Raw genomic sequence first — 27442 nt, forward strand, 5'->3', positions numbered from 1 at the left:
TCGGCCTCGGCTGCTGGAAGTCGCGGGTTCAAACCCCGGCTGAGTCATACCAAAGATTTTTTTTTTTAAAAATGGTACCAACAGCTGCTTTGCTAGGCGCTCAGCATTAAGAGGTTAGTTTTAGGACTGGTCGGCCTGGTGTCAGGAAAATGTGACTGGATGGGACATCATGCTAAATGTCTGTGTCACGATGCCCCAGTGCTAGACATCACTATAACTGGCACACAACAGACATCGTGGCGATATGACTGAAAAATTGTTAAACTAACGTTAAAAATCCATCTCTCTCTCCCTCTCTCTCTCTCTCTCTCTCTCTCTCTCTCTCACACACACACACACACACACACACACACACACAAAAGCACCAGTTTCGAGTCAGTCAAACTAAGTTTGTGACCATATATCACTTGCTTTACACGTGTACTTCCTCCACGATACTTTCCCAACAATAGAATGCATTTCAAATGACTTTTCCCCATTACTCCATATAAAAAATCAGTCCCTGTCATGAATATTTCACAGTGAAAGGCACAACCAAGCAATACCTCTAAGTTAAGATAGGAACTACTTATAAAGGTACTGACCCGACCCGAGGTATCCATCTACTCCTTGACAACTCACCGGCTCATAAGTCTGCCATGGTGATAGATATCCTGACGGAACACAGCATCCAAACTTAGCTTCATCCTCCATGCAGTCCTGTTTAGGTTTCATGGGAATTTTGGCTGAAGACTGTTATGACAGATTATTTTCAGGGCAGAAGATCTGAAATCCGTTATGCGGATAGAATTGCAATTTTCCAGTGTATGAACACCATGCCAAAAAAAGTGAATACAAAATAGAACTTAATAACGGGATATTCAGACTGAGAACATACAGGTGCATAAGGTGTACTATGAGAGGATGCGCTGGCGTTTTGATCACTGACAATGAACTTTGTTGTTTTTGTTATTGTTGTTGATGAAGATTATGCTGATGGTGATGAAAACCATGATGTTGATGATGATATATGAAGACTGATGATTATTATGTTATATGTTTAAATGTTGTTAAGAATATATCTGATTTATTTTCATGATATTCGTCGTAGGAAGGTTAATATTTGTCAGATAATAAAGACACGTCCTGGCACGTCTAAAACTTATCTGTTACATCATATTTGCACAATAATCTTGATATCATAAACTTCTCCCCTGTCAACATCGTCTTTCCTTTCTTAAATTTCAATCTTCTTGATCTGCTGAACTTTTGAATTATTATTTACATATCACCGTGCAGTTGCATTATTCAGCGGAGAGGAACTTGTAAGTACATTTGAATTTGTTTCCATTGATGTGCAATTACAATATTTTATGACAATAAAATATGTTTACATAAAGCTAACTGGTAATAAATAAGTGCAACTACATGGTGGACATCGATGAGAAAGCTTCCTCATTCGAGCTCTTTGCTTGAATGGCAACTTAACGTACATGTTGTTTATAACTTTACTGTTTGAAAACAAGATCATCTGTCAACCTTTTAAATGACAATGCTTGCTGTGTTATCATCTGTCAACCTTTTAAAAGTCAGTGCTTACTGTGTTATCATTTGTCAACCTGTAATGAGAATATGCATATTGTGTTATTATCTGTCAACCTGTTATAGAACTATTATAATGTGTTATCATCTGACAACCTATTAATATACTATACATTCTGTGTTATAATCGCCTACGTTTTATAAAACTAAAATACAGTGTTATCATCTGTCTACCTGTTATAAGACTATGCACATTGTGATATCATCTGTCATCATATTAAATGGCAATGCTTGCTGTGTTATCATCTGTCAACCCGTTATAAAATGATACAGTGTGTTACCATTTGTCAACCCGTTATAAGACGATACAGTGTTACCATCTGTCAACCCGTTATAAGCCTATGTGTACTGTTATCATCTCTCAACCTATTAATATACTATACAGTCTGTGTTATAATCGCCTACGTTTAATAAAACTATAATACAGTGTTATCATCTGTCTACCTGTTATAAGACTATGCACATTGTGATATCTGTCATCATATTAAATGGCTATGCTTGCTGTGTTACCATCTGTCAACCCGTTACAAGACGATACAGCGTGTTACCATTTGTCACCCTGTTACAAGACTATGTGTACTGTGCTATCATTTGTCTTCCTATTTTTAAACTGCGCATTATGGTATCATCTGTCAAACCTGTTACAAGACTATACATTCTGTATTATCATCTGTCAACCTATCATAATAGTATGCGTTCTGTTTTATCATCTGTCAGCCTCTTATAAGATTACACTAACTGTGTTATCGCCTATCAACCTGTTTTAACAATATGCTTACTTTGTTGTCATCTGTCAACCTGTCTTACGATTATGGGTACTGTGTTATCAGGTGGACAAATTTGCTGTTTTACGACTGTGTACTGTGTTATTTGGTGGACAAAATTGATATTATATACCAATATATTTCTTTTATCTTTATTTCCTATTTAAAAAAATATACTACAATTCATAGACAATTTGTCTCGAAAGAGTTTAAACGTTTCAACCTGATTCTCACAGGGTAATACGGAAGTTAAATAAAAAGATTATTAGTGAATGCATTTTATTGCATACTAGCCTGTCAACATTTTGCAAACATCTTGATACACAAATTAAATAATACCAATTATTTTCCTTAGGTTTCGATGTAGAAACGTGCTTCAAACATTTCAATTACTCTGCCTATTGGTTTAACCTGTACACGAGGTACACCATGGTGACGTTTCCAGATGACTATATGGGGCCCCTGGTGGCCGAATGGTCTAAAGTGCACGCCTTTAACAATGCCTGCCACTTCACCTCTGCCAGCGTGGGTCCGAGTCTCGGGCTCGGCCAATGTAGGTATGTGCCAATAGCTTTCCGTAGGTCTGTGGTTCTTACTAGTGGTTTCTCTGGTTTTTACTCCGTCAGTTATACTGGTCACCTTGTATACCCAAACAACAACAATAACAACCAGATGACCATACATCAGGTTATGCACGAGGACTGCTTTTTGTGATGGGTTCAAAAGACATATTTTGATGTGTAAAGTGAAGTCGCATTCATCTTTAAAATGACAGCATTTTGTTACGGAATTCTTTATTTGGGGTAGGGGTGGGGTACGGGAGAGCTTAGCATAGATTACGGAGGAACTCTCTTTCGCTCAAGAGTAAATACCAATTTGAATTCGAGGACACCCCAATAAAACGTCTACTTTAAGGACAAACTGCACAAAATGAACTCTTGTCGTTTGAGAGCTCTGTCATGATTTGTTACATTAAAGTTTATGTAACGCTGAATAGTCTTTTTTAATATCCGTGTTATTACATGGCAAAATATTAAGTTCTTGGCACACTTGCCAGAATTTCACTATAAGATGAAGACTTCGATTCTTTAACACGTATATAGTATCACAGGCTGAAAACAACAAATGACAGATATTCCTGTAATTATATAATTGTATTGCTAAGACTCGTCTCGCGTAAAGAGCTCCTGTCTTTAAATGCAGACGCATGGCATTTTTTGTTTTTGATGTCTACATTGTTAAAACTCATAATTTCATTCGACATGTGTGTTTTTAGTGTAACGGCCCTATTAAAATTACTATATATCATAGGAGCTAAGTACCAAGGACGCACCGAGGCAGCCGATCATTTACCAAATGAATTACCACAGCTCTCTATGACTTTTGTGCATCTGTCGTGTAACTTTATTCTGAAGATGTGTCTTTTATTTGAAATTATTGTTGTTGTTGTTGTTGTTGTTGTTGAGTTTAATTATAGTGGCGTGCGCACAACTGTGCATGTGCCACTTAAATTATTGCTAACTAGGCGATGGATTACGGAATAATATAATGAAATGACAGAAAACTTGACAGTGGAGGCAACATTTTGACCTTGAATGCGTCTCGCGATGATGTTCACGCTAGGAAGGTCTTGGAGCTTTGGACCTGGAATGCGTCCTGCTGATGCTCGTGCAGAAAACGTCTTGGAAGTATGAAAAGAAGTTAAATATCCAAAATTTAACTTCATATTTGAATCATTTGACACTTTCGGTCCTTTTTTTTTTTTGTATGCCATTTTAGTGATCCCAAAGCTTATTCGGCATGCTTTTGCCAAGACTGTGCTCATGAACCTGTAAACACAGAATTGGCAGAAAAGTAATTAGACCTTTTATAATCTGTGAGGTCATCTTCGATTGCTTTGATGTACCCGTGGTGGCAGTTGCTTTATATTTCTGGTAGACTATGGATATTTTATTAAGCATAGGTTTTTTTTCCAGTTAGTTCCCTGAAAGACATCATATTATTCCGTTGCTACGAACATTATTGATGCATGCTTTCAAATATCGTTACACAACAGAAAACCTCATTTAAGAAAATATTATAAACATGTCAGGTTTAGGTACATAACGTTAATTGCAGTTAAAATGAAACGTAAAAGAGACATCGACGGATTACTATTTTCTGAGTGCGGTCACTTTGCAATTATCAACTTTGAGTCCGGGTATTACAATTTTAGTTCTGGTCTTAGTTCATGAATAATGTTGTCTGTGTCACTATGTAACCTGAACGACTGATACCAAATTTGTGCATTATTTCTTGCACCAGTATGAAGCTCATGTGGGTCTATTTCAGCCGTATTTAGATTTGTCGACCATCAATTTGTTGCTTTCAAAACTATATCATTCGGGATATGAATGAAAATTTCCAGTCTCTGTGATGATTTCAAGCCGAGATGCTTACGAATTTGGAAATTTTGCCGACATGAGTGGATAAACAGACCAATTAAAACGCCAATAAAACAATTATAAAATCCAAAATCATAATTTTCCTGATTGCTCCAATAATTACCTTTAATGTTCCTAGTTTTGGGATATCCCCCTAACTAATGGCATTTTAAGGTTGTATCACTACTGTAATAGGTACGCTGCTCAAATATTTTTATGTCATAACGTCCAATTGGCTTTGGCTAAAAAGAATCTCTTTCTCTCTCTCTCTACAAGTACTTTAATAGGGGTGCAAAATAGGCATAAACTTGTCACGTCCTAGGAGGAGGTCATTTATTTGTACACCACAAAGTCATACGTCACTTGACAGCTAATGTACATGACTCCCTCCGACTGTCATGTCAACTTGATGATCACTGTTCTTATTGGACATTTTATGTGACGTCATAGTAAGAGAACAAAAGGTAAGGACTTTAAAACAGAAGCCGAAAACATGTCTGCCTGGGAGTAATATGGTGGCTCGAGTCATAACTTTCAGTGATAATCCGGATATTAGTGCTTTCATCGTGCACTTATTTCATTTGTGATTTACAGAAAGAAAATAATATCCATTGTATCATCGTTTAATTTTATTGATAAGAGTTCTATTCCGTATCGGAGTTACAAATGTGTGTTTTCTTAAGCCTAATTGAGGTGTTTGTATGATGGAAGCCGTTTTGCTTTTATATATTCCAAGTGGAAGATAGAATATGAAACTAGAGCTTTTATTCGGTGGAGCGGTGTTTATTTTAGGATGGTGCTTCTTACAGGGCCAGGAATCTTTAAAAAATGATAAGGAATTAAGAATTGCGTGGATGGCCCCGGAAAAGGAATATCATAATTTCAGTGCGATCTCAAGTGTTGGAGCGTTAAAATTGGCATTGCAAACTATGGAAGAAAAGTTTCTACCGGAGTATACTATCAAGTAAGAATGTCAAAAGAATTATGTGCATTATTATTATTATTATTATTATTATTATTATTATTATTATTGTTGTTGTTGTTGTTGTTGTAGTTATCATTATCATTATTGTTATTATTATTATTATTATTATTATTATTATTATTATTATTATTATTGTAAAAATTCATGGACCATAAGTTGTGACAATGGTAACTCAGATTTGTATTAAATGCATATTACGAGAACAATAAATCTAGATACATCGGATATAAGACCAAAAAAAAATTAAACAATGAAAGATTCTACTTTATCTTAGTCAGTCTCCCATCAGTTCTGCGGAGCAGCAATATCAGGAAATTCATCTGTGATCATTATCAAATGATATTTATGACGGTTATAATCGTAATTGTATAAGTCCAACAACATGGATCTTTAGTCACTGTATTTAAATCCGAGTCCAACAATATGGATCTTTAGTCACTGTATTTAAATCCGAGTCCAACAACATGGATCTTTAGTCATTGTATTTAAATCCGAGTCCAGCAACATGGATCTTTAGTCATTGTATTTAAATCCGAGTCCAACAACATGGATCTTTAGTCATTGTATTTAAATCCGAGTCCAACAACATGGATCTTTAGTCATTGTATTTAAATCCGAGTCCAACAACATGGATCTTTAGTCATTGTATTTAAATCCGAGTCCAACAACATGGATCTTTAGTCATTGTATTTAAATCCGAGTCCAACAACATGGATCTTTAGTCATTGTATTTAAATCCGAGTCCAACAACATGGATCTTTTGTCATTGTATTTAAATCCGAGTCCAACAACATGGTTCTTTAGTAATTGTATTTAAATCCGAGTCCAACAACATGGATCTTTAGTCATTGTATTTAAATCCGAGTCCAACAACATGGATCTTTAGTCATTGTATTTAAATCCGAGTCCAACAACATGGATCTTTAGTCATTGTATTTAAATCCGAGTCCAACAACATGGATCTTTAATCATTGTATTTAAATCCGAGACCAACAACATGGATCTTTAGTCATTGTATTTAAATCCGAGTCCAACAACATGGATCTTTAGTAGCAAAACCTCATGATTAGCACTTAGTCGATGTTTCCGTTATGGAAATGTTGTTGAAATAACACGTTACGTTATTTAAGGCATGCGGTTGTTTATTGATGGAATGATGTATCCGTGTAATTAATCAAGAAGAAACTCCCAAATTAAATACAAAGAAATGAGAAGCGAGAAGAAGTGGAAAAAACAGGAGAGGGGATTTTACGAGTGATGACTCGCACACACACACACACACACACACACACACACACACAATAAATCAACATTTACGAACTATATGAGAAAAATCGTATTCTGAATGATAGTTAACTCCTCGTTTGATAAGGTAATATGGATGATCTGGGATTTTAACTTAATAACTGAAGAATAGGATTTTAAAGATATATCTAATCCGAATCATTCGTTTATGATTTTTCTGATTACCGAATATATGTTACTATTATTATTATTATTATTATTATTACTGCTACAACTACTGCTGCTACTACTACCACGACTACTGCTATCATCATCATCATCATCATCATCATCAACGAAAAATGGGTGTAGGGTCATTTACTAGCAACATTGAGACTGCGGGGAACTTTTGATTTATGCCAGAAATCATCAGGCAGTGTCACTGATGTGTAATTGCTATACATCTAGAGCATTTTCAACATCAACATCTTCAGTAACAAGTTGGCAATTGGTTGTATTTTATGAGATTACAATTTGGAGCATAAACGAAGAAAACTCGGATATATTTGTCATATTTGACTTTTACACAAATATCAATAAAATAAATCAAAGAGAACAGACGAGCTTTGAGTAGCAATGGTGAGTTAAATTTAATATTTCTATTTAATCGTTCATTAAATTTAATATTTCTATTTAACCATATATTGCATTTGATATTTCTACGTAATCATATATTAACAGAATATATAGCGGAGCAGATATTTGCACGTGCACGAATTAAATAACAAAGCAACTGACAGCTGCATTGTACTTTATTCAAGGTGTCGAGTGTACATCGTTAGCACGTTTATCGAGTTGTCATTACGAATAATGATAAGTGATGAAGATCATACATGATAGCAAGGGTCGTGAAAAAGCTACTGTACTGGAATTAAAAACATTTTTAAAAATGACTTTCAATAGGAACAAATGGTAAAAGAAAAGAAAAAATGTACTACGTGGTCAGATAAATGATGTGAAGTCATGACACCATAATCTAAAATGCAACTGAACTATTCTCAGAAGAGATACAAATCAATGTAATAAATACCATGTGTAGATTGTCCCATGTGTGAAGCGACATGGTCTCTGTTAATTGGAAGTACATGTCGCATGTACATGTTCTCTTTTGTGAAGTGGCCTTGTCCCCGTTTATTGGAAATACATTTCACATGTAGATATTCTCTTTTGTGACGTGACTTTGTCCCCGTTATTTGGAAATACATTTTACATGTAGCAGTTCCCTTCTGTGAATTGATAGCCCCCACCCCCAATACTGGAAATTCATATCATGTAGATGTGTTTTTTTTTTTGTATGAGGTGACTTTGTCCCCGTTTATTTGGAATACATTTCACATGCAAATGTTCTCTTGTGTAAGGCGATAAGGCTTCCATATTGGTTTTGCGTGTAATGTATGTTTTCTTTTGTGAAGCGACCTTGTCACCGTTTGCTGGAAAAACATAAGCGTAACTACTAAAATATGTAGTTACGCTTATGTTTTTCCAGCAAACGGTGACAAGGTCGCTTCACAAAAGAAAACATACATTACACGCAAAACCAATATGGAAGATTATCGCCTTACACAAGAGAACAAGTCCACAGATTCCCCATGCATCCAAATAAAGACTTGTTTTCTTTTTCGACCAATTGAATTCTGTCCACTTTTAAATTTTTATGACAATATATAATCAAACATCTTTTGTCCGCATTCATATTCATAAACTGACAATATATACGTTTCCTGTCTAAATCGTACCTCGCTGAAGTCTCACACCTCCGTATTAGATAGAGGGAAACTGAACCATCACACTAGACTGCGCTAATGCATGGTGCTATTTCTATCATAGTTGATGGAAACTTCTGAAACAGGGAACTAAAAGGTCCATAAATGTCGTACGCATGCGCCAGTTGGAGAAGTAATGTAGATGAGTTCCACAGAGATTTAAATGCAGTATCAATCTCCGTCTACGTTTCAAATCATTTATTTCTTTTATAATAGTTTCGTGAGTTTAAAAGACGAGTCGAGAAACGTAAGAACAATAATTAGATCAAAAATCTTAAAGACAAATGTCAAAAGACCTCCGGATGTTGATCTTTTGCACATGTCTTTGTCTTGAAGGCATACATTTATTCCAATGTCCGGACCCCAAGTGACCAGGTGGTCTAAAGCCCTCACTGTTACTGATCACTGCCATCTAACATCTCTCTGCGTGGATTCGAGTCTCGGGCACGTCAGAGAGCTTGTTAGTAGCTTCCCGTAGGTCGGTGGTTCATTTTGGGGGTTTTCCCGGGTTGTTCCTCCACCAGTTATGCTAGCCGCAAGGTATAGCCTATGCTGCGCTCAACAATGGCATTAACCCACAACAACTATATTCCAGTTTCAAAAGCGGTACAGCTAACTTGACATTGTACTTGTACTTAACGTTTTCCATAAATAGCTGTCATACACAACTGATCTGCATGATTGGAGAATATCAAAAGACACACGATGACACGAAGATTTACCTGTTTTTAAAACAAAAGAACAAACTATATAAAAGAGATGTTACTGCAAACATGACCGTAGAAAATTAGCGATATACTAACATGACAGTAAAGGTTACGTGTGGTACATCATTTAGCATCAACGAAACTATAGACCGATATCTATCTATTTATCTATCTATCTATCTGTTTATCTGCCTGTCTATCTGTCTGTCTATCCATCCATCCATCCGTCTGTCTATCTATCTATCTATGTGTCTGTCTGTCTGACTGACTGACTGTTTATCTATCTATTCGTCTGTCTCTTTCTCTCTCTTTCTATTCGTCTGTTTGACATGTCTTCCCCTTACGGTTTCAATCCGTACATCTACAAATCACATATATCAGTATAAAATATAATTCTTCACTAATTAAGTATCTAGAAACACCAAAAATGTGTATGTTTGTCTGTTTCTCTGTATGTCTGTATTGGTACTGGTGGTACCTTATTCGCAGCGAATTCATCGTTTAGTTATTCTTATTGTGTTTAGAGGCTCTTTTACGCTAGTGTTTCTTGCTACCATTGCAGTGAACGTTCTGTGAATGACATGGCCATCCATCAATATAAGTTATTTTATATCCGGGTTTCCCCCGAGAGTGCCCATGCCCAAACTAATGAAAATTACAACACTTAATATCTTTTCCTGTCTCATAAAATTAAGCGTGGTCACGCAGATTTCGGTTTTAAAATTCCCCATTCTTTCAGCAGTTTAAGTAGACCATCCACATAAAATTGGAGAATCAACATGGATGTCAGTAGAAAGGACACAAACCACTAAGATGCCTATAATTTTCATTGTATTGGCTGTAATTGGTATATCATCCTTTACTATTTTCGATCACCAGGCATTTTGAACGAACCTGTCAGTAATACATGCAACTAGAAGCATTAAGACATTCAGGTCAACATAGATTTGAGATAAGCACAATTTCTTACAATTTAAAACATTTTTACATGTAAATACAAATAAAACGGCTGTATACTCTGTGAATGACGTGGGACATCTATACCGACACAGACTTGGTGTAGTTTAATTCTGTTCCGGGAGAAACAAAAAGACTGATGTACGATGAAAAGAAATGTGTCATGAACGGAACCTACTTGAGACAATGGTACCTATTTGAGACAATGTAGTTTTTCAAACTATGAGAAGAAAGAGTAAAAAGTGCAGATGCAATCATTTTTCTTGGGAGAGGTGGATACCACATGGACATATTTAAACAAAGCTTTTAAAAAAAAATATTCAACAATGCATGTGAACCTTGCAGTTAATGTGAACTCCATCACTCGAAATGCACAATATTTTACATATCTTAAACTGATTTATTATTGTTATTATTATTATTATTATTATTATTATTATTGTTGTTTTTGTTGTTGTTGTTTTACATTTTTATTAGTTAGTAGTAGTAGTAGTAGCACTACTGAATAGACTAAAATAGAATAATAAAAAATGTAAAAATTCTAAATAACTTCTAAAAAACCAGTTCTACCAATATAAAAATCATTTATTTGTATAATTCTGATGTACCATCTTATATTGCTTCTGGCAAAATAAAAATAAAAATAATGTCTGTTCAAGGTTTAAAAGGAACTATTAGAATATAAACTTAACCGACAAGCTTATCGCAGATAGATATTGTAAACGGAAAGATCTGAGAAACATTAGAATCCCTTTTAGAGTTGTGATGTCTCTGTGTATATACGCACTGTCTGTGTTATCTACGTGATGTCTCTGTGCATCCACGTGATGTCTTTCTGTATCCATGTGATGTCTCTGTGTATCCATGTGATGTCTCTGTGTATCTCTGTGTTTTATCTGTGTTTTCTGTGTGTCTCAGTGCTTTCAGTCATTTTGCTACGATGTCTGTAGCGTGGCAGATTATAGTGATGTCTAGCACTGGGGCATCATGCCGCAGACATATATCATGATGTCCCACCAGTCACATTATCCTGACACCAGGCCGACCAGTTCCAACACTAACCTCTTAATGCTGAGCGCCAAGCGAAGCAGCTGTTAATACTATTTTTAAGTCTTTGGTTTGACTTGGGTTCGAACCCGCGACCTCCTGCATCCGAGGCGGAAGCTCTAGCCACGGGAGTGGTCGTGTATGTATCAAAGTGAGAATAACACGTACGTAATTCTATTGGTTATTTACTTACATAAATACTGCCTTTTGTACTATCGTACAATAGTTTTGGTGAAGATCATCAGTCTGTCTAAATTTGTCTTTTCTATCATTCTCTTCTGTTCTTCTATCTTCCTTCCTTTCTACCTTCATCTTAACATACACTTATTTGATATATTTATAGTTTCAGTATGGTGGGCCTTAGAAAGCCTCTCTTAGTTCTTGTTCAAACAAAATATTTCTTTTATAGAACTAAAAGTGTTCTTCGGCCCGGGCCTCGGGGATATATCCCGCGCACCCCCACCCCTTTGTCGGCCCTGTCAGTATGTAAATAGTGTGCATGTATCTGATTTGGATTTTTAGCGTAGCTTGAACGATTCCCAGCTGCAAGTACCATTTTTATAAGTCTTTGGTATGCTTCGGCCGGGGTTCGAACTCGCGACCTCCCGCATCCGAGGCGGACGCTCTAACAGCTTAGGCCACTGGAACGGTCTAGTATATAAATATTTTAATGAATATACAGTTGTATTTAATCACATCGAAAGTGTCTATAGTGAAAACTGTTTTGCAAAGTAATGATATTAAGGTAACATTCCTAGCCAACTTGTTTCACGCGGATTTGACATATATAGCCTAAACACGTAACTATATATATATATATATATATATATATATATATATATATATATATATATATATATATATATATATATATATATAGAGAGAGAGAGAGAGAGAGAGAGAGAGAGAGAGAGAGAGAGAGAGTCCTAAAGACTTGTTAACAAATTCTTACAAACACCGAAGTGTGCGTTCTAACTCAATACATTTGAACGTTGGTTGTGTGACTGAGTATTTTATTCGACTTTCTGAATTTGTAAGCCAGATTAGTGAACCTATACGGAGCTTTAGTTCGTCCGTTTATCTATTTCTTTTCTGCATCAAACAAGAGATTGTGAATCTGGAGATTCCTGGTAACTTTCTCTCGTGGAGATTCCTGAAAACTGTTTCCCTTTTGCCTCTTACAGTTTCGCTATCTCAGTATAATGGAGCTCAACCGTTGCACTTCTCTGTCGGTAGATAGCATGATTTTACCATAGGATTTGTATTTTTAAAAAAATACTAATTATCTCAAATTTCTCTAGTAGCCAACCGAAAGTGCAGCGATGTACATGCGCCATCTGCATGATTTCAGTTTTAAGTCACGTTGATAACGTGCTGCTTCCTGAATCCCATTTCTGTTAATTCTCGAATTTTCTAGAAATCTGGAGCCCTTTAAGGGAGGGTTCTTCGCCGGTGTTGGACTGGTGTCATTTTCATACGGAAACATTATGGATATTTACAATAATATAAAGTACATACATACATACATACATACATACATACATACATACATACATACATACATACTCAGGCTATACGTATACATACTTAGGACCGAGAAAATATAAGTTACATTTTTGTAACCCGTACGTATCGAACTCTCAATGTCCTGTTCAAGACGCTTACATGCACGGATAAATTATGCAAATGATTTGTGACATTAAATTCAAACATAAAATAATCTTTGTTGTCGTTAGAGTGTTATTATTGCACGACTATATTTACTACTGTGTGTAATTACTGCATCATTATGTTTACTATAATGCATTATTACTACAGCAGTATGTTTACTTACTGTTTTATTATTACACTATAATATTTACTAAACTCTGTAATTATTACACCATTATGTTTAATATACAGTGTAATTACTTAACGATTATGTTTACTATGCTATGTTTTAACTAAACGTCTTATTATTACACCATTATGTTTAATATACAGTGTAATTACTTAAGGATTATGTTTACTATGCTATGTTTTAACTATACGTCTTATTATTACACCATTATATTTAATATACAGTGTAATTACTTAAGGATTATGTTTACTATGCTATGTTTTAACTATAAGCCTTATTAGTACACCATTATGGTTACTATACTCTGTTATTACTGCACCGTTATGTTCACTGTACCATTATTACTGAACCATTATGTTTACCATATTATGCAATGACTACACCACTATGTTTACTAGGCAGTACTATACTATGGTTCAAGGCCGAGACACATAAACCCATCTGGGTTTAGGAGATTTGGAAACATAACGGATACCGTATGTACTCACTTATAAGTCAAATCCAACTGCAAACAACACAGACCCTAATCTGCCGTCGTATAGTGCGCCTAGAGATGAGGGTCTATGTTTTTGCTATACTAATTAGTCCTAACAAATTGCGCAGACCCAGATCTGCTAGCGAATCATGTGACTTATTAAACGAAATGTATGCAATATTATGTAATCAAACTGTTAGGAACAATTTAAAAAAGACGAATTTTTCCCTTTCCTGCAGATAGTTAAAATTTAGTTTTGACAAACGGTTTACGTTTCGGTTGATACTGCACAGGGAGAAAATGTTTCACGACTCGATACGAGATTAGCAAGTTTGCTCTGTTGACAATTTTAAGGATCAGTTGTCACAGTCACTTCCTGGAAATTAGAGCACTCTTGTTCCAAAACCACGTCGACTAGACAAAACACTTTAAAAATTCACCAAATGACGTCAATTAAAGCTACTCATTTGTTAACGATTGCATAACTTCAGTATGTGGTACGGAGTTTCATCGGCCTTATCCAGCTCACCTGCAAGCATTGCCGTACAAGGAAGAACTAATTAACAGTTGAAATGTTAAAACTGCACAGCACAATCTTTTATTACTTACTTTAAATATAGGCTTAACTTAAACTTAGTTTTTGCTCAAACAACTACATCTTGTAGCAGCTTAGCAAAGCTAATCTCGTTCAACTAGTCTCTCGCGAGAATGCGCGAGATAATCGAAAAGCGTATGGTTGACACATAGCTGCTGCTGTAATCAACGTGCCACTAAAGCCGATACCAGAGTTGGGGGTTTCCCCGCAAATTTACAGGTATAATTGTTATGTATAACTTATAACATACATTTATCAAAATGACAAAGATAATGATCTAAACGACAAAGAAATATATCTCTAGGGTTAAAAGTTCACCTATATAAAATATGCTAGAGGCATCAGAATGATAGCTCTGGGCTACCATATCTTTGAATTACGATAGCCTAGTGGCTAATATATGATGTAATGGCGTCTTTTGTGTTGTTTTCAACACATGATATGTAAATATTTCGAAAGGGAATATAAGTTTTAATGACTCCAGACAAGTGACGTCTAAGGGTTAACAGTTGCGGTTTAATAGTAAAGTGCCTTTTCTGGTTCCCACATTTAAGGTAGGCTACAGGTTATTCTAATGATATTTCGCCTGTCTATCATCTGAAGGTATTTCGCCAGTCTATCATCTGATGGTATTTCGCCAGTCTATCATCTGATGGTATTTCGCCAGCCTATCATCTGATGGTATTTTGTCAGTCTATCATCTAATGGTATTTCGCCAGTCAATCATCGGATGGTATTTCGCCAGTCAATCATCTGATCAGAGAATCTGGCTTGTATAATCGTTTACAATGGCTACAGATGATCTATTTTAAACATTATCGAATTCATGAGAAAAGGACTGACAATCATTTTCATTTTCTACGTTTCTACATTTTCTAAAGCGAGATATATATATATATATATATATATATATATATATATATATATATATATATATATATATATATATATATATATATATATATATATATATATAATATAATATAATATAATAATATAATCTGATGCGACGCGACGTGACGTGACGTAATATAATATAATATAATATAATATAATATGATATGATATAATATAATAATATAATATAATATAATATAATATGATATGATATGATATAATATAACATAACATAAGATAATATAATATAATATAATATAATATAATATAATATAATATAATATAATATAATATAATATAATTTAGTATGATAACATAATTTATATTGATCCTGGCTTCGCGTCGGTCAGGATGCTGCTTTACTGGTTCATACAACTTTATATTGATCGAAATTAAAGTCTGTAATTGTTTTATTGTATGATTTAAAGTATTAACATCAGCTTTTAAATATGTGCAAATGCCATTTCGACGGCATGTCGCTAAGAGCTTAACGTTATGACATCACAAACATGCTGTATGATGAATGACCGTGCAGCATAAACATCATATATCGCGACCTGATGTACCTTCAAATGACACAAAAATCGTTAACAGGAATCATGTAATAAAGACATTTGTACCTGATTGTAATAAATATATTATAACATGGTTGACGTACAAATGATTTCTTATTTAATGGCATTGTAAAGTGATATTTGAAATTTCTTCGTGCCGCACGGTCATGTCGTTATTGACTTTTATGTGATTTCACAAATTAAAATTCTTGGCGTCATTCCATTGAAATGACATTGTGCAATTCAAAATAAAATTTAATTTTTTTCTCTAAATCATGCAATAAAACAATTATAGCGAAGGTCAATTACAAAACAAAAACAGTTTGTCATGTTTTTTCTAATCTCTCTGAATCTAAAATGTACCGCAATTCAAAATATATTTTTCACGTCTTATCAAATTACATAATAATACCAGTCTCAAGGGTTTCTCTTGTTCCTCTGCCAATATGTCCTACCTTATGATCTGATAGCGACCGATCTAGGGGTCGAATTCTGGTAACTTTTTGATATAGCCAATGGAAATGCAGCTTTCAGAAATTTGACAGTGAATCAAATCGTTCAGCTTACATTGATGCTCTTCAGCCAAACTCCTCAGTCTCCCAAACGCAACTGTGTGAGATTTCATCTGATTAGCTGATAAATTAGCGATTGTGGTAATAACATAGGTCACCAGAACATGACCAATCGGCGGTCGCTGGCTGATCTTCACGTAGGACAGTGGAGATATGATCTTAATCAGATTGGTTCCTCTGCATTTTCTTCCGTCATCCTTACATCAATTTTGTGTTTATCTCGATATATTTAGTGACTTTCTGGAACAAAATCACCAATTTTAATGATTTCATGAAAATTATTAAGGCTGCTTATTAGCTGCGTTATATTATACGTTCGATGTTATTATTTATTATTTGATGAAGCAAGCCCATATTATATATCAAAGTTGTCCCTGTCGAAGCGATTACGGTGCATGCGAGTCCCTGCTAGTTGTAAAGGTTATTCTTGATGCATGTTTTTATACGTTCGATTAACCTATTTATTTACCTTTTATGATGCAAACCAAGTTCAAATAATATATATGTCCATGACAAAGACGCCGTAGCTCTATTGGTAGAACGTCGGACACGCAATCCGACGGTCGCGGGTTTGATATACACAGAGGCCAGGCTGGGTCGGCTCCTCGTTGTGATCATGGGAAAGATTTTTACCTCTCATTTCTTCTGCATGGTACAGCCAGCGTTGAAAGTGCTATTAAAAACCAAGCAACCAAACATATGTTAGCAAATACAAGCCCATGGAGGTACGTCTATTCCGTTCTATGGTATATTTTTGTCTTCCAATAACATTAACTGAGGCGCACGTGTTTCTTTAGATTCTTCATTGTCTATATTACGCCATTAAAAATTATAGCAATAGAATGTTACAGACCAAATATCCCGGATGATTCAGAACTAATTATGTTGTCGTGTTAAATAGCCCTGGGCAACCATATCTACATCTTATTTCAGTCAAGAAAGAGTGACGAATGGGAAAGTTTCTCACAAGTGTGAAGAAATAAATCAAAATTGTACTTCTTGTGTCCTTTTGCAGCAGACGTGAAAGCCATTTGATATTTGGGGAGGCTCCTTTAAGGAGAGTCAAAAGGGGTTAAAATGAGTGAGACGGCTGTCAAGGACAGAAATAGTAGAGTGATCAGCGTGCCAGAGTCATCGTCAGTGGGTTAAAGGTTCGAATCCTGCCCTTAACAACCCATGTCGGCTGCTGTGATATGCCTCTGGACATACGTACCTTGCTCACAGTCCTTCTACACTAGATAGCCTTTCATGCGATGATAATGATGTCACAAACTAATCAACACATACAAACTCTTCATTCATGATTAGCACATACATAACGTGGTTATGGCTGGCTGGAGTGGTCACGGCTGTCCGGAGGAGTGGTCATGGCGGTCAGGAGTGGTCATAGCTGCCCTGATCTTCCCACATTATTACATTACTTCGAATTAAAAGAAAATATGTTTAGAAACTTTAATATTAATTCCGATCAAATGAAATATAGACAGGAGTGGCTATCCTAATGTTTTGTTTAAATTAATTATAAATTAATTAGATTTATTAGTTTAATAATATATTTTATATAATTGTGACGTCTTTGAAAAAGCTACGCGTTACCGTTTTTACTTTTTAAACTTTAAAATTGACAGTAAATATTATGAGAGAGAGAGAGAGAGAGGTGAAGGGTATACAAATGTGGTCAACCACCTTGGGGACATGGGTATGAATGATGCTTGTCATGGTATATCCGTTTGTATGTGCAAATCTTTAATGAGTTGTGTGTTTCCAATTTAAAATATTAGGTAATGCATGCTTCCGTTAATTGTCTTTAGCGTATTCAGTTTAAAACACTAGGTAATGTTACGTTAATTGTCCTGCATTGTCCCTCGTGTTTCCAGTTTAAAACACGAGGTAACGTTGTTACCGTTAAGTGTCCTACATATGCATTATCCCGCTTGCTTCCAGTTTGAAACATCCGGTAACATTGTTACCGTTAAGTGTCCTGCATTGTCTTTTGTTTTTCCAATTTAAGACATCAAGTAACGATGTTACCGTTTGGTGGCCCTGCATTGTCCCGCGTGTTTCCAAATTACAACATGTTACTGTTGTCTTGTACTGTCTCTCTATATATTCAGTTCAGTACAATAATGGGCGCACACACCAGGCGCACTTTTTTCCATACAGGTAGATAGATAGACAGGTGGATAGATACATGGGCTTTATTAATTCTGTTGCTCAGTTAGAGTTATTTATACTTACAATACCATTGGTTTCCATAATAATACCATTGGTTTAAGTACAACACCATTGAAATCCATTACAACATCGTTGATTTCTGTTACAATACCATTGTAATGCATTACAACACCAGTGGTTTCTATCACAATACCATTGGAATCCATTACAATACCATTGGAATACATTACAATACCAATGGAATACATTGCAACACCAATGGTTTCTATCACAATACCATTGGAATCCATCACAATACCATTGGAATACGTTACAACACCAAAGGTTTCTGTTAGAGTACCATTGGAATCCATTACAATACCATTGGAATGCATTACAACACCAATGGTTTCTATCACAATACCATTGGAATCCATTACAATACCATTGGAATACGTTACAACACCAAAGGTTTCTGTTAGAGTACCATTGGAATCCATTACAATACCATTGGAATGCATTACAACACCAATGGTTTCTATCACAATACCATTGGAATCCATCACAATACCATTGGAATACGTTACAACACCAAAGGTTTCTGTTAGAGTACCATTGGAATCCATTACAATACCATTGGAATGCATTACAACACCAATGGTTTCTATCACAATACCATTGGAATCCATTACAATACCACTGGAATACATTACAACACCAATGGTTTTTGTTACAGTACCATTGGAATACATTACAACACCAAATGTTTCTATCAAAATACCATTGGAATCCATCACAATACCATTAGAATACATTACAACACCAATGGTTTCTGTTATAGTACCATTGGAATACATTACAACACCAATGGTTTCTATCCATATACCATTGGAATCCATTACAATACCATTGGAATGCATTACACTGCCACTGGAATACACTACAATACCAATGGAATACATTGCAACACCAATGGTTTCTATCTCAATACCATAGGAATCCATCACAATACCATTGGAATCCATCACAATACCATTGGAATACATTACAACAGAAATGGTTTCTGTTACAGTACCATTGGAATACATTACAACACCAACGGTTTCTATTACAATACCATTGGAATCCGTTGCAATACCATTAGAATCCCTTACCACACAATATTATTTGAACGACGACTAAGAAAAGGTAACAAAGCTTGAATTTTGTGCAACATGCTATGTTAGTATGATATCTGATTTAATAATGCTCACGAAATTCTTCTACACACATGGTACGAACTTGATTATTATTTTTTGGCTACGAACTTGATTATTATTTTTTGGCTTTATTGAAACTTAGAGATAAATTTATTGCGACCATCTTACATTCTTGTCATAATCATATCATTCGGCATTATCACACGATAAATATTTTTTATATAATTTGTGGGGCCGGGGTGATCATGCAGTCTAAGGCGCTCGCCTTTACAAATCACTGACATCTCACCCCTGTCAGCATAGGTTCAAGTCTCAGGCTCGGCCATCGTTATGTGAGAAAGCTTGTCAGCAGCTTCCCGTGGGTCAGTGGTTCTTCTTAGGGTTCTCCCGGGGTCTTTCTGCACCAAATATACTGGCCGCAATGCCTGTGCATGTGCTGAAAAAATGGCGTTAAATCCATAACAACAACAAAATATTTCTATAACAGCAAATAATCCAAAAAATTATACTGGAAACCTTTTCCCCAAATATTGTTCAACGCAGCTTGCAAAATGAAATCTGTGGAGAGAGGCTAACATTATCGTTCAGTTCAAGCATGGTCTTACATTTCCAGTCAGTTTATCACTTTCTTATAGTAAACTGTATTAAAGAATTTTCTCGCGAGTAAATACCTTGCTTACATCATTTCTATTAGTTAGAGAGTTATAACAGTTAAACATATAACAACAGCAATAATAATAATAATAATAATAATAATAATAATAATGATCACAATAATAATAATAATAATAATATCAATAATAATAATGATGGTAATAATAATAAAGAAGTAGATGATGATAGTAACTCTAATAATAATAATAATAACGATAATAATAATAATAAAGTAGATGATGATAATGATAATAATACTAATAATAGTAATTGCCATACTTTCTGATGCGCTGTCTAAATTCCCAAAATAAAGAAAAATGAGCTAAAATAAACGAAAATTAACTAAAAGGAACCAAAAACAGAATAATACAACGTATAAGAGAGAAAACAATGAGTGAAAAAGAAAAAATAATTTTAATATTACAACTTAAATTGCACTTTCAATGATTGAAATTCAGCAATCTTTACAATAAAGTTTATCGGGCTTGTTTATTTAAATGTCCCTCAAACATTAAAAGTTTTCAAACTGTCCCGCAGTAAATTAATAGTGTTCCAACTGTACCGCAGTAAAGCTTAGTTGTCAAACTGCCCTGGGGGCCCTCACCAGTTATTATGTACTTTTGAGAGAGTGACATATGTAAGGTGAAGTTGTTTGCATTTAAGACATGCACAGTGGAGAGAATGTTGGCATTTCTCTACTTCAATGTAATGTGGCGGACATTTCTTAGGATATTGTACTTTTGGAAATTGTTCACGATCTAAGCACACTGCAAACTAAATTGACTGCTCCCTTGCACTCAAAAAGTCAGCCCAAATTAGTCTAAAGTACACTGTCCGTAGCAGCTATTAAAATAGGGAAAATAAATTTTGCCAGACCAGACAATATCAGCTTCTGAAAGTGCAATGAATGAATTACCAAATCTATAAAATATAAAACAAAGTTATGGTCACTTTTTTGTACAATATACCTCTGAAGTTCAGGAAGTGAAAATGACCAATTGGAGCTAGCACTTTCTTGAAAGGTGCACATCTGGAGTACGGCCAAGTTGTATACTCTATGACCCATATGACACCCATCAATCATACACCAAAATAAAGGGAATTAAAGGTTCTTCGAATTATACCTAAGACATACAGGGTTTAAATAGCCAGCTTAACCAGTGAGGAAAGCCGGGAAAAAATCTTTTTCTTTAATATGCTAAATACGAAACTGTAGAGCGCCACCCCTGCAGTAGAGTTAGTGTTCAAAATGTCCCGCAGTAAAGCAATAGTAGCAGTGTCAGCTTTGTGACCGACTTCGCGATAAATCAGATACAGCTTTAAAAACAAATGACAGTGTTCATCCTGGGACCACCATTACCTTCTCTTCATCCTGCAACAGTTTTGTTTTTGACTATAATTATTTTACACTTGGCTCTTTTTATAAAACGGGATCAAAAATGTACTGTCAAAGGAGACGGGTATTTAGTTACTTTGACTGTATTGGATGAGTTTATGCTGCCTGTGTTAGTCTTTATTATGCACATGGGCCTTCTACTCCTATCCGCCATCCGTTGGATGGTCCATTCAAGGGACTTTGTGTTGCCTCCATATGCCATCTCATAGTTAACCCAGTTAGGAGATCATGTGCTCTTTCCAGCCGCCATCTCTTGGATTTCCTTGTACTCCTTACATCAGCTACCTCTCACCTCTGTCTGCGTATGTTCGAGTCTCGGATTCGGCCAATGTAGGTATGTGAGAAAGCTTGCCAGTAGCTTCTCGAGGGTCGGTGGTTCTTTCCGGGGATTTCCTGGGTTCTTCCTCCACCATTAATAATGGCCGCCATGTATAGCCTATCTTGTGCTGAAAAATGGCGTTAAACCCTACAACAACAACATCAGCTACCCATGAGACAGCCAGTTAGGGCACCTTGTATTCCTTCCATCCGCCATCTCTTGGATAGCCAAGTTAGGGGACTTTGTACTCCTCCGTTCGCCACCTGATGGATAGCTCCGTTTCTGGACCTTGTGCTCCTCCTATACGTTATCTCTAAGTGACTGTTCAAAAGATCCCTGAAATATATATTACAGCGTCTTTGCATCTTTCGCATACAACCTTAACTGACTTACTTGGAACACGATATCACCAAAGAAATACCGTTTTTGTATCGGTGCTGCTAACACGATTAAAATTCGCACTGTTCTAGTGTGCACACTTTATATATAGTCTTATTTATGTGATTAGCTTCTGTGCGCCAATTTGTGCCCAGCGCGAAAATTCAATTTAGTTATAAATATCCAAACAACAGGCAATCTCCTCGAATTTTTTGTCGTTGCACGGCATCGTTGAAAATGTACAATGGCTTGTGGTCTGTCTGGGGCTTAGGTAGATCGATAAATCGATAACGAAATTCATATTTTGATATATACCGGTAGGCACAGCTCTGTTTTGGGAAGGTGAGTAAAATCCAACCCGTAAAGTATTTAGAGATACTTCTCAGATATATCGCTCCACAATCAGATTTGTAGCACAAAGGCGTAAACAGCAGTCCTTTCTATTTAACAATAAAATGACGAATGTTACATTCTACTAGCTCAGAGGTGGGCAAACTTTCCAGTGCAAGTGCCGCATACACAAATTTACACCTTGTCGCGGGCCGCATAGTTCATTAAGTAAAATAATTAATATTTGAAATAGCAAAAACAAAAGGTTTTTCTAAACAACATCTAATTTTCAGTTGTTAGTATGCTGTTAATATTTGAAAACTTAAAACTTAAACTTCAAAAGAAGCACATTTATTTGATAAACAGAGTAACATAAACAGAGTCAGTGCGAATGATGACTTGTTCCTCGGCCGCATGAAAACCCTTGGCGGGCCGCATGAAAGCCCTTGGTGGGCCGCATGCGACCCGCGGGCTCTAGTTTGCCCACCCCTGTACTAGCTTTACTTACAAGACAAGGATGACTGTAACACCATCTTGTCATGACATTACTGGCTAAAGTTTAATTAAATAGTTTCAGTGGTCCAGACGAGGATAAAAGAGTTTAATTTTTCTTGCTTTGACCTTGATATTGGGGCAGAGGTGTGGATATGGTACGCGACACAACGTCTAATCAATATATATATATATATATATATATATATATATATATATATATATATATATATATATATATATATATATATATATATATATATATATATATATATATATATATGGGCCAAATTGTATTAAATTGTCATCAGTGATTCAAAAGTTCATACTCCTGACAAGACGCAGGTGACGACAGGATTACATTTTTCCCTGTAAGTGGCCGTGACTATAAGTATGAGGTCATACCTATGGGAACCAAATGTAAGCACATTTCATATGACACGTTTTATTGATGTTCTACAAGAGCTGAGCTTTAAGAGGCCTCTGTAGCAATTGTTTGGTTTCCTTGGCAACCAGGTGCTAAATTATTATCATAATCGTCGTCGTCTACATTATTATTATTATTATTATTATTATTAGTAGTAGTAGTAGTAGTAGTAATAGTAGTAGTAGTAGCAGTAGTAGCAGTAGTAGTAGTAGTTGTAGTAGTAGTCTGTGGCTGCTGTTGTTAAGAATTTATCCAAAGCTTGTTATTGCTGAATAAAATCCGTAAAGACCACTCTGGTTTCTTTATGAATTAGGTATCAAGGGGTCCTGGTTGGAGTAGCGGTCTAAGGCGCACGCCTGCACAGATCAGTAATATATCACCTCTGTCCGCGTTGGTTCGAATCTAAGCTCGACCTACGAGGTTATATGAGAACGCTTGCCAGTAACTTCCCCAATATCGATGGTTCTTCCTGCAGTTTCCCTGGGTTCTTTCTGCCATTATTAGCCTATCATATTCTGAAAAATATCATTTAACCTGGTCCGATAAATCAAATCCTAAGATCTGTGTTACTACTGAAAGATGATAGGTTGGTCTGATAATATCTGTTTATCAAAATATGCGATTTTGCTGCATGAAAATCTTTCCGGAATACACATGCGTACTGTTTGGACTCTGAACTGTATTTGCTAACAGCCATATTTCGCGCGAAATTCGAAATGGCCACATGACAGAGGACAGAGGATTGTGCTATTCTGCGTGGATTTACAAGCCGCAAAACACAAGATTTTATCCGCAAATAGTATCCCCTAATCACTAAAAGAACTTGCATCCGATGTGTGTAGACAAGACTGTCTGCAGATTTTTGCTGATTTTAATGAATAGGCGATATCAACCCCTAAACCGTAAGTCAATAGCATTATATGTTTTGGACTGATTTATTGCCCTACGTCAAACCCACAAACGCACAAGTCACTAATCCCAAGTAAGTATCAAGGAAAATATATCGTGCCATTGATCGAGTTTAAATAATGTCCAAAGACTGAAATGTCTAGAGTTTTCCTCAATATTTCAAAATTGTATTAACTCTCTGTATATTGGATGATACAACACGGAGATTCTCTATTAGATTAGCATCGATTTTAAGAGTATTGGAAATAAACCTCGCAGAAAATGAGTATTATAGTACTTTTGCTGCAAAATTAGTGAGGATGAACAGAGATTGGACTGCCTTCCATGCATTAAGTGTGATCTGCGAGCGATACGTGTGTGAAATGTCTCCAAACACCGTGTAGGCCAGATTTTGTATACCTCCCCCAAGAAAACTATACGTATCCATCATATCTGTCTCGATAACCGCCATCAGAATATAAATTTCGTTATCGAGATAGATTTATCGATCTACGTCGGAGGATTTTCATTTCCATTGGAAATGCTAATGAAGGGCAAACCGTGCTTAAATGTAGGTCAAACAGTGACACCGGAAACCGATGACATCGACAACATCTGCCCTGCACATGAACCATCACACTGTATCCAATGGCTCTGCTAGGGACAACACGGTGAGTGAAATCCACGAACGATAATTTTCTACGTATATATGGGACAGTATATATAAACAATGTAAGGAGCAAATTACATTCCAGTACAAACTGCCCCAATAGAAAGATATGTGACACATATCAGAAGCAACCATTTACCATTTCGATGTTTATGAGTGTGGCCTGAGAACAAAAAAAAATGAATTACCCGACTTATCAGGTCTCCTGTCTAAGTGTCCCATGGGCTGTAATTGCATCTAGTTATAATGCTACGATTTTATTCGTGTGTAAACCTGATATGGACTGGTTTGTGTCTTTTTTTATGATACGACTTTAAAGTATGATCTGGACTGGATTGCCTCTATTGTTATGCTACGACTTTAAAGTGTGATATGGATTGGATTGCGTCTATTTTTATGCTAAAACTTTACAGTGTGATATGGACTGGATTGCATCTATTTTTATGCTACGAATTTAGGTGTGATATGGATTGGATTGCATCTAGTTATCATGCTACGACTTTGGTCGTCTCGTGTGTAAATGTGATACGGACAGGATTGTGTCTATTTGTTATGCTACGACTTTATAATGTGATATGGATTTTTATGCTACAACTTCAAAGTGTGATTTGGACTGGATTGCGTCTATTATTTTTCATGCTACGGCGTTAAGTTTTACGATTTTGTCCGAAAATGTAAACTTGTTGCTACTTGATTGAGGTACTGTTTTTTTTTTTTTTTTTTTTTAAATGTACAACGATCCCTCTTATGGCGCTCTAATGTTAAAAGCAGATTACCTGAGTTGTTAAATATGCATGTTAGAGTTCATAAACTCACCCGAGTTGTGAAGACTTCGATGCTGGAGCTCAAACTATAGCTATAGTAGTGAAGCTCCGAATCTCACCTGACCTGTGAAGACTTACATGTCAGAACGCAGAAACTAACATCCAAATTTTTTCATACACCAGCTCTGTGAGATGATTAAACGCAACACACGTGTATCAGGATAATATGTTTTGTGTAACAGCAATATGGTGTTTTTGTGTAACAGAATAATATGATGTTTTGTGTATCAGGATGATATGATGTTTTGTGTAACAACAATATGGTGTTTTTGTTTAACATAATAATATGATGTTTTGTGTAACAAAATAATATGGTGCTATTGTGTAACAGCAATATGGTGTTTTTGTGTAACAGAATAATATGATGTTTTGTGTATCAGGATGATATGATGTTTTGTGTAACAACAATATGGTGTTTTTGTTTAACAGAATAATATAATATTTTGTGTAACAGAAACATATGTATTGTGTAACAGAAACATATGTATTGTGTAACAGAACTGAAATGGATGAACATGATATTGTTGATTTACCGTCTATACTCGCTTATTAATCGGTTCCAACTTCAAACTGCACAGACATAGATCTGCCTTCGCAGAATGCTCTAACAGGTCTGGGTCAGTGGAGTTTGCTAGGAGTAATCAGTAGAAGAAGCAACATACCGTACATACTCGCGTATAAGATGAGTACATCTGCAAACTGCATATACACGGATCTGTCGTCACATAATGGGCCTGCAAATCTGGTTCTGTGCAGTTTGTTAGGAGTAACCGTTAGAACAAACAACGTCAAGCCTGATCTGCATGCACATCATGGTACGGTGCCTCAGGATCTCTTTTGCCTGCAGTGAGTATATAGGGAATATCTCAAGTCTTCTGACGCATTACACGAGGGGAGATCTAGGTCTCTGTTGTTTGCAGTTAGACGCGACTTGTAAGCGAATCGGCCTTAATAGGACAGTTTTGTTGGTCATGATATTAGAAAGTTTGCTTCAAAAACCGAGACGCAGTAGGACTTCTTTCTTCTTGTAGATCGTATAGTGAGACAGATGCAGATTTAATGTTTTGAGTTGATGTCTTGTGACTCACTTTTCTGAAGCATTTTAAGTCTGCATAAGGACATATGCTTAAGGTGAGATTTACCGCCTTGTGACTCGCGTTTCGGAAGCGTTTTGAAGTTGCTTAAAGACATATACTTAAGGTGAGATTTACTGCCTTGTGACTCACGTTTCCGAAGCGTTTTGAGGTTGCGTAAAGACATATACTTA

General features: G+C 35.8%; 1 protein-coding gene across 1 annotated transcript in view; it reads left to right on the plus strand.

Annotated features, from left to right (window-relative positions):
* Positions 1-5232: 5232 nt before the first annotated feature.
* LOC149790362 (atrial natriuretic peptide receptor 2-like) overlaps positions 5233-27442 on the plus strand; it is an 81441-nt gene continuing 59231 nt past the window's right edge. Inside the window, exon 1 of the mRNA XM_089972407.1 lies at positions 5233-5732. Within this exon, the coding sequence (XP_089828533.1) occupies positions 5518-5732 (215 nt within the window). The 5' untranslated portion in view covers positions 5233-5517. The remainder of the gene's footprint in view (positions 5733-27442) is intronic.

The sequence above is a fragment of the Sinohyriopsis cumingii genome, chromosome 10 (assembly GCF_028554795.1).
Source record: "Sinohyriopsis cumingii isolate HCF-2022 chromosome 10, ASM2855479v2, whole genome shotgun sequence".
In the NCBI taxonomy this organism is placed as follows: Eukaryota; Metazoa; Mollusca; class Bivalvia; order Unionida; family Unionidae; genus Sinohyriopsis; species Sinohyriopsis cumingii.